The 9,345-nt window shown below is 44.2% G+C and overlaps 1 protein-coding gene across 5 annotated transcripts in view; it reads left to right on the top strand.

The window, feature by feature from the left end:
• Positions 1 to 8,992, top strand: part of ARFRP1 (ADP ribosylation factor related protein 1) — a 64,008-nt gene extending 55,016 nt beyond the window's left edge. For all 5 annotated transcript variants that reach the window (XM_063959163.1, XM_063959162.1, XM_063959164.1 and 2 more), the window contains 2 exons: positions 1,723 to 1,823; positions 2,083 to 8,992. In XM_063959163.1, the coding sequence (XP_063815233.1) occupies positions 1,723 to 1,823; positions 2,083 to 2,170 (189 nt within the window). In that variant the 3' untranslated portion in view covers positions 2,171 to 8,992. The remainder of the gene's footprint in view (positions 1 to 1,722; positions 1,824 to 2,082) is intronic.
• The last annotated feature ends 353 nt before the right edge of the window (positions 8,993 to 9,345 follow it).

Here is a 9,345-nt window from a genome sequence, read left to right as displayed (position 1 = left end):
GTAAAGAATTTTAGTTTGGTAACGATATATTAGGCTAATAGCTTTGGCAAGATAATACAAGGATTTTGCTACTACGCAAAGAGTATTTTCTGAAAACTAGATCTTCCAATAATAATGGCAAAAGATTCCCTGGTGCCTCACCCTTAAATACTGTTGTGATTGAAAATCTTATTATAACACATCCATGAGAATCTTATACAGATGATATGTCCCGTGACACAATAAAAATTCTATATGATATAATATAAACAGGTTCTCACAGTATTAGGTAGAACACACAAATAAAGGCACCATATATCAGTTATGTAGTATAGGTGATATGGGGCTTTGTAAATAAGTTTCACAGGACAAGGTTATGATCATGCTGAGAGCATGACAGAACAACTGAAAGGACATAAAAAGGTTGTCCCTATATTGAAAGAAAAAATAAAAAATATACTGCCAAAAAAATGTAAGTGTTTACAAGAGGAAATAATCAATCAAAAGAAATATTGATGCCAATCAATTAATGTATATGTGTAAAAGATAATAATAGTAATGGTGACACTGTCCTGGCCTCTGTTATAAAAGAAACTGAATATTGGTTCATATAAAGGAGAAACCCCCTCACAACAAAAATAATCACACTGAAAAATAACAAAAGTGATTAGGGACTGTGTGGGGCTTGTTCACTTCCACAAGAGTGAAACGCATTTTCTGCGGGGGACTCCGTCCACACAGTCCTATCATGGCATTATTCTAAAACACCTGTTTGGCTTCCCTGGTTTTCTGACTGATTGGAGATTCGTAAGCCCCCACTATCTTGTGGATTTATGCCACAGATAGCAACATTCTATTTTGGGAGATTCATAGTTAATTCTTTTCCCTAATCACTTATGTTATTTTTCAGTGTGATTATTTTTGTTGTGAGGAGGTTTCTCCTTTATATGAGCCAATATTCAGTTTCTTTTATAACAGAGGCCAGGACAGTGTCACCCTAGAGTGGTGACCGCTGATTACCATTCTAGTTATTCATAGTTTACTTATTTTGACTTCCATTATAGAAACTGTGTTTTGACCAACCCCCGGTTCCATCAATACAGAAACCCTGTACTGGTCAGGGGAAATGGGGGTATGACAATTCAATGTCTACAACCTTTCCAAATACTCTTTGAAATAAAGAGACCAGAACAATTTTAATATTTTCGCAAATTTTCAATTTGTCTCATAGATCTTTGGGAAGGGTATTTTCGTTTTAACTATGTCAATAAAGGTTATGTCTTAAGCATTTTCTAGATTTTCATACATTATCCACTTCCTTTCTCAAGAGTGCGCCCACAAAAGAGCCTTCTGTTCCCTCCCATTGTAAATGCTGCTCCTCTGTGCAGCTGCTGGGTGGGAGGTCCTACCGTGCTGACCGGTCAGCAGTGATCGTCAGCACGGTAGACACTGGGGGAGGGTGTAGGGTGGCAAAGGGGCCAGGAGGTCCCTCTGTGAGTGACTGCTGCAGGAAGATTATCTTCCGGCAGCCGCCCATACTATGTATCGGGTCGCATCAGTTGTGACCAGATCAGGTAATGCACTTGCTGGTGTGGTCGCAAATGATGAGCCTATGCCAGGTAAGTGGTTTATGGATACTCGTGTTTTCCTGATCCTGCATCTGTGAGGCAGCTAAAATCCAGCATTGTGGAGCATATATCAACAATAATAGTAATGCTCTATTTAACTATTCTTTACTCCTAGGGTTGTCTGTCAATTCCAGACATCAAGACTGCATTTAGTGACTGTATCAATAAGATTGGCAAGAGGGACTGTCTGACCCAGGCCTGCTCTGCTCTCTCAGGGTAAGAATCGGGGGGGCATGGGAGATATTCCTGATACGTGGGTCTGATTCCTTTTTCTGTCTAGAATAACCTATTTGCTTTCTGTTGATCTTGAATACTGATGCACTGGTAAAAAAGTGCCATCTTGTATTTATTTTTTAAATTGTAATAAAAAAATGACAGAAGGAATTTCATTTGTTTATGGCCAAAACACATTTTTTAAGTGTCTCCCAAGTTGTAGTCTTTGTGTCTTATTACTCTCTACTGTCTGGTTCTGCAGGAGGGGACTGAACGAAGGTGTTGAGTGGATGGTGAAATGCGTGGTGAGAAATATTCATCGGCCTCCCAGACAGAAGGATATAACATAGACCTGTTTTTACGCCACCAGAGACTGGATAATATTTTAATGTGGAGCTATTTCCACACACTCAATAGACTGGAATTTATATACTCCTAATGCAGAGGGACTCATATAGCAATCTATTTATTGCTTACTACAACCTCCTGTATATTGTGGGTAAATAAACCAACATGATGACAGTTACTGTAACTTGTCACCTCTAATCTTCATGGATGTACAGTAGGTAATGTCTGCTACACAATTACCCTCCTGTACTACTGCCTGCCACTCCCTAGGAGCATTTACCTAAGAATTGTTACATTATGTAGTGTTTACACAACTGTGTCCTTGTGGGTTATAAAATAGGCAACAACAGTGTTTGCAATGCACTCAACTCATCAAGGATTCCTGGGAATTGAGACTTTCAATTCGCTAGGAGCAAGTGACATCAATGAGGTATGACGTACAAGGCACTTCAGCCTTTTAGTGAGCTTAACCAAGTGGGCTTAATGAAGTGTGAGGCTTTTATGTTAAAGTTATGTCCCTGGATCCTAGTGATTGATAGGCTATACTTTTATCAATATTGAGTTATCCCTCCAAATGGCTGTTCTAACTCTGTAGGGAGCAGGTAAGATAATGGTGGTGTTTGTTTTATTGTGGGGATCTTACTGGTTATTCAAGAAAATACTATACTTGTGGGGTCTCATTCCTGGAAGAAACTTAATAAAAGATCTGAAGCAACTGGTGACTGTATTTTTGCAGGTAACAGTACAGCTGCTAATGGCAGCCATATTGGATTTGTTTCCAGATTTATCTCTGGTACATAGTATCGGCAAAGCATGTATACTGTTACTGGGCATTGGTATGGATTGTGCACGGTTTCTCTTCCTATCTGCAAGGGCTGATGTACACATTTTTTTGTCTATCCAAACAAAACTTACAATAACATGCTTCTATTTAACACGGTAAAATAGACCAACGTATCTTTATTTACAAAAAATAATCCACATCCTATTTCTAATAATTTCTTACAAACATTCTCTAATCGAGTGTACCTGTATTTTGTTTGCCATGCCTATGCAGTTGTCTGCAAATCCCATTCCAACACTGTTTCATCTTTCCACTATTCCATAGATTCCCATACATGGTCCTCAGGACTCCAAATAGTTCATGTTTTCCAGGTCTCCTGACAGAATCACAAGTGAAATAATGAGCTTCACCTGTGGGTCTTTTACAGTGTGTCAGTGAGTAATGAGTACACCTGTGCACCCGCTGGGTGACCTGGGAAACATGCACTGTTTGTGGTCCTGAGGACCAACTGTGAGAACCACTGGTCTAATACATGGTCTAGTGCAGGGGTAGCCAACCCTGGTCCTCGAGAGCTACCAACAGTTCCCGTTTTCCTGGTCTCCTCACAGAATACAACTGTGGATCTTTTAGAATGTGTCGGTTAGTATTGACTGCATCTGTGCACCTGCTAGGTGAGCTGGAAAATGTGAACTGTTGGTAGCTCTCGAGGACCAGGGTTGGCTACCACTGGTCTAGTGCAAATAGCTTTTACACACTTGTTAGTTCAGAGTGCTGCCAATGGGCCGATTATGTGGTGGTGGGGTGGCCAGGTGTTTGCAAAGGTGCGTATACAGGTTGAGTATCCCTTATCCAAAATGCTTGGGACCAGAGATATTTTGGATATCGGATTTTTCTCTGACGTCCTAGTGGATGCTGGGAACTCCGTAAGGACCATGGGGAATAGCGGGCTCCGAAGGAGGCTGGGCACTCTAGAAAGATTTATGACTACCTCCAAGCCTCAGTTAGATCTTGTGCCCGGCCGAGGTTGGATGCACACTAGGGGCTCTCCTGAGCCTTTAGAAAGAAAGTATAGATTTAGGTTTTTTATTTTCAGTGAGACCTGCTGGCAACAGGCTCACTGCAGCGAGGGACTAAGGGGAGAAGAAGCGAACTCGCCTGCTTGCAGCCGGATTGGGCTTCTTAGGCTACTGGACACCATTAGCTCCAGAGGGATCGACCGCAGGCCCAGTCCTTGGTGTTCGGTCCCGGAGCCGCGCCGCCGTCCCCCTTACAGAGCCAGAAGCAAGAAGAGGTCCGGAAAAACGGCGGCAGAAGACATCAGTCTTCACCAAGGTAGCGCACAGCACTGCAGCTGTGGGCCACTGCTCCTCATACACACTTCACACTCCGGTCACTGAGGGTGCAGGGCGCTTGGGGGGGGCGCCCTGAGCAGCAATAAAAACACCTTGGCTGGCAAATGTACCACAATATATAGCCCCAGAGGCTATATATGTGGTAAATACCCCTGCCAGAATCCAGAAAAAAGCGGGAGAATAGGCCGCGGAAAAGGGGTGGAGCTATCTCCCTCAGACACACTGGCGCCATTTTCTCTTCACAGTGCAAGTGGAAGAAAGCTCCCCAGGCTCTCCCCTGTAGTTTTCAGGCTCAAAGGGTAAAAAAGAGAGGGGGGGCACTAAATTTAGGCGCAATATTGTATATACAAGCAGCTATGGGGGAAAATTCACTCAGTTATAGTGTTAATCCCCTCATTATATAGAGCTCTGGTGTGTGCTGGCATACTCTCTCTCTGTCTCCCCAAAGGGCTTTGTGGGTCCTGTCCTCAGTCAGAGCATTCCCTGTGTGTGTGCGGTGTGTCGGTACAGCTGTGTCGACATGTTTGAGGAGGAGGCTTATATAGTGACGGAGCAGATGCCGATAAATGTGATGTCGCCCCCTGTGGGGCCGACACCAGAGTGGATGGTTAGGTAAAAGGTATTAACCGACAGTGTCAACTCCTTACATAAAAGGGTGGATGACGTAACAGCTGTGGGACAGCCGGCTTCTCAGCCCGTGCCTGCCCAGGCGTCTCAAAGGCCATCAGGGGCTCAAAAACGCCCGCTCATTCAGATGGCAGACACAGATGTCGACACGGAGTCTGACTCCAGTGTCGACAAGGTTGAGACATATACACAATCCACTAGGAACATCCGTGACTTGATCCCGGCAATAAAAATAATGTGTTACACATTTCTGACATTAACCTCTAAAAATGGGGTTTTTATGTTTGGGGAGAAAAAGCAGGCAGTGTTTTGTTCCCCCATCAGATGAATGAATGAAGTGTGTGAAAAGCGTGGGTTCCCCCTTATAAGAAACTGGTAATTTCTAAAAAGTTACTGATGGCGTACCTTTTCCCGCCAGAGGATAAGTTACGCTGGGAGATATCCCCTAGGGTGGATAAGGCGCTCACACGGTTGTCAAAATAGGTGGCACTGCCGTTTTAGGAACGGCCACTTTGAAGGTACCTGTTGATAAAAAGCAGGAGGCTATCCTGAAGTCTGTATTTACACACTCAGGTACTAGACTGAAACCTGCAGAGCGTGCTGCTGCAGCGTGGTCGGTGACCCTGTCAAACATACTAGTTTGCTAACATGAGAACATATTAAAGACGTCGTCTTATATATGAGGGATGCACAGAGGGATATTTTGCCGGCTGGCATCCAAAATGAATGTAATGTCCATTCTGTCAGGAGGGTATTAGAGACCTGTCACTGGACAGGTGATGCTGCCCTTAAAAGGCGCATAGAGATTCTGCCTTATAAGGGTGAGGAATTATTTGGGGATGGTCTCTGGGACCTCGTATCCGCAGCAACAGCTGGGAAGAAATATTTTTACCTCAGTTTTCCTCACAGACTAAGAAAGCACTGTATTATCAGGTACAGTCCTTGCGGCTTCAGAAAAGCAAGCGGGTCAAAGGCGCTTCCTTTCTGTACAAAGACAAGGGAAGAGGGAAAAAGCTGCACCAGTCAGCCTGTTCCCAGAATCATAATTCTTCTCTCGCTTCCTCTGAGTCCACAGCATGACACGGGGCCTCCACAGGTGTAGCCAGGTACGGTGGGGGGCCGTCTCAAAAGTTTCAGCGATCAGTGGGCTCGCTCACAGGTGGATCCCTGTTTCATTCAAGTAGTATTTCAGGGGTACAAGCTGGAATTCGAGATGTCTTCCCCCCGCCGTTTCCTCAAATATGCTTTGCAGACAACTCCCTCAGGCAGGGAGGCTGTGCTAGAGGCAATTAATAAGCTGTATTCCCAGCAGGTAATACTTAAGGTGCCCCTACTTCAACAAGGACGGGGTTACTATTCCACACGGTTGGGGTACAGAAACCGGATGGTTCGGTGTGACCCTTCTTTATATTTAAAATCCTTGAACACATGCATAAAAAATTCAAGTTCAAGATGGAATCGCTCAGGGCGGTTATTGCAAGCCTGGACGAGGGGGATTACATGGTATCCCGGGACATCAAGGATGCTTACCTGCATGTCCCTATTTACTATCCTCGTCAGGAGTACCTCAGATTTGTGGTACAGGATTACCATTACCAAGTCCAGATTCTGCCGTTTGGACTGTACATGGCACCGAGGGTGTTACCAAGGTAATGGCCGGAATGATGATACTCCTTCGAAAAAGGGGAGTTTTAATTATCCCGTACTTGGACAATCTCCTTATAAGGGCGAGGTCCAAGGAGCAGTTGCTAGTCGGGGTAGCACTATTTTGGAAAGTGCTACAACAGCACGGTTGGATTCTAAACAGTCCAGAGTCACAGCTGGTTCCTACGACACGTCTACTGTTCCTGGGGATGGTTCTGGACACAGACCAGAAATAAGTGTTTCTCCCGGTGGAGAAAGCCAAGGAGCTGTCATCTCTAGCCAGAGACCTCCTGAAGCCAAAACAGTTATCGGTGCATCATTGCACGCGAGTCCTGGGAAAAATGTTAGCTTCCTACGAAGCAATCCCATTCGGCAGGTTCCATGCAAGAACTTTTCAGGGGGACCTGTTGGACAAGTGGTCCGGGTCGCATCTTCAGATGCATTAGGCTGATAACCCTGTCTCCAAGGACCAGGGTATCTCTACTGTAGTGGCTGCAGAGTGCCCATCTTCAAGAGGGCCGCAGGTTCGACATACAGGACTAGGTCCTAGTGACCATGGATGCCAGCCTTTGAGGCTGGGGGGCAGTCACACAGGGAAGAAACTTCCAGGGACTTTGGTCAAGTCAGGTGACTTCCCTACATAAATATTCTGGAACAGAGGGCCATTTACAATGCCCTGAGTCAGGCAAGGCCTCTGCTTCAAAACCAGCCGGTCCTGATCCAATCAGGCAACATCACGGCAGTCGCCCATGTAAACCAACAGGGCGGCACAGGAAGCAGGATGGCGTTGGCAGAAGCCACAAGGATTCTCCGATGGGCGGAAACTCACCGGTAAATCTATTTCTCGTAGTCCGTAGTGGATGCTGGGCGCCCATCCCAAGTGCGGATTGTCTGCAATACTTGTATATAGTTATTGCCTAACTAAAGGGTTATTGTTGAGCCATCTGTTGAGAGGCTCAGTTATATTCATACTGTTAACTGGGTATAGTATCACGAGTTATACGGTGTGATTGGTGTGGCTGGTATGAGTCTTACCCGGGATTCAAAATCCTTCCTTATTATGTCAGCTCGTCCGGGCACAGTGTCCTAACTGAGGCTTGGAGGAGGGTCATAGTGGGAGGAGCCAGTGCACACCAGGTAGTCATAAATCTTTCTAGAGTGCCCAGCCTCCTTCGGAGCCCGCTATTCCCCATGGTCCTTACGGAGTTCCCAGCATCCACTACGGACTACGAGAAATAGATTTACCGGTGAGTAAAATCTTATTTTCCGTATTTCAGAATAATTGCATACCATAATGAGATATCATGGCGATGGGAGCTAAGTCTAAGCACAGAATGCATTTATGTTTCATATATACCTTATATACACAGTCTGAAGGTAATTTTAGCCAATATTTTTTATAACTTTGTGCATTAAACAAAGTGCGTGTACATTCACACAATTCATTTGTTTCATATACACACCGGCTGAAGGTCATTTAAAACAATATTTTTAATAACTTTGTGTATTAAACAAAGTTTGTGTACATTGAGCCATCAGAAAACAAAGGTTTCACTATCTCACTCTCACTAAAAAAAATTCCGTATTTCGGAATATTCCACATTTCGGAATATTTGGATATGGGATACTCAACCTGTATCATATAACTTTTCACTACACAGCCCATCCTTATGGTTTGCTTGCCTTCTCTGACAGTTGACTATTAAGATAATTAGAACTTATTCAGAAGCACAGAATTTATGGCAGACTTAGGGTGTGTACACACGGTGAGATTCGGACTTAAACGATTCTCACTATGCGACAGAGGCTGGGTCGGCACTTAGCCAGTATCGCAAGCACATAATGAGTGTGCTTGCGATCGTGGTTCTGTGCGATTTTGGCTAAGTGTCAATCTTGACTATCTCTTCTATAGAGATAGTCAAGATTGACTTGCCTGCAGAGTCTATTTTTTTTGCCGATGCCGACCGCGCGGGGCCACGCATCGGCATCGAATCGGGATAGCAAGGTGACTGTCACCGTGCGATCTGCACTATCTTTTCTTCCGATTCTGACTATATAGTCAGAATCGGAAGAAAAGATCTCACCGTGTGTACACACCCTTACTTTATATAGACTTCACCTATCAACAACCCCATGAACAGGTGAAATACAACATAACACAACTATACTTCCTCTTCTTTTAACCTTTACCTAACTTCACTCCCTTTTTTGTTTGTTTGAATAATTTCTCATGAGACAATAAACAATGTCATATCTCTGACTTCCTTGATTGGGGATATTTTTAAAATTACCTGTATAACTATTGTTATAGTCATGGGTGTGTGTTGTCACTGTGCATCTGTCTGACTTCTTATGACCTTGCACTCTATATAGAACGTGTATCCCTGTAATATAAAGACAGCTGGAAGAAAGGTTTACTGAGTTGTCCTTTGCTTTTTTTTTGGTCTGTGGTTGAAAGGGCACTTCAAGTGCATAAGCGAATTGTTGCTTAAAAATAATTTTTTCTGTCAGCCACTAGGGGACACTGGCACAACTTCAAGACTGTGGGGTGATGGTGGTGGCTTACAGGGAGCTGGCACTTTAAATAATCTTAGGAAGTGAAACGGGCTCCTCCCCCTCTATCCCCCATCATCCCTCAGTTTTGAAATTGTGTCGAGGGAGCCGGTCACTGCTGACTGAGCTCCAGCTCAGTCTATATTTACTTTCATTAATTTAATTTATTTAGCTTTTTTTATTCATGCAACTTAGTTCCCTCAGCCTCAGGAACCCT

Source organism: Pseudophryne corroboree, chromosome 3 (genome assembly GCF_028390025.1).
Source record: "Pseudophryne corroboree isolate aPseCor3 chromosome 3, aPseCor3.hap2, whole genome shotgun sequence".
NCBI classification, from domain to species: domain Eukaryota; kingdom Metazoa; phylum Chordata; class Amphibia; order Anura; family Myobatrachidae; genus Pseudophryne; species Pseudophryne corroboree.
This window is presented reverse-complemented; position numbering and strand designations above follow the sequence as displayed.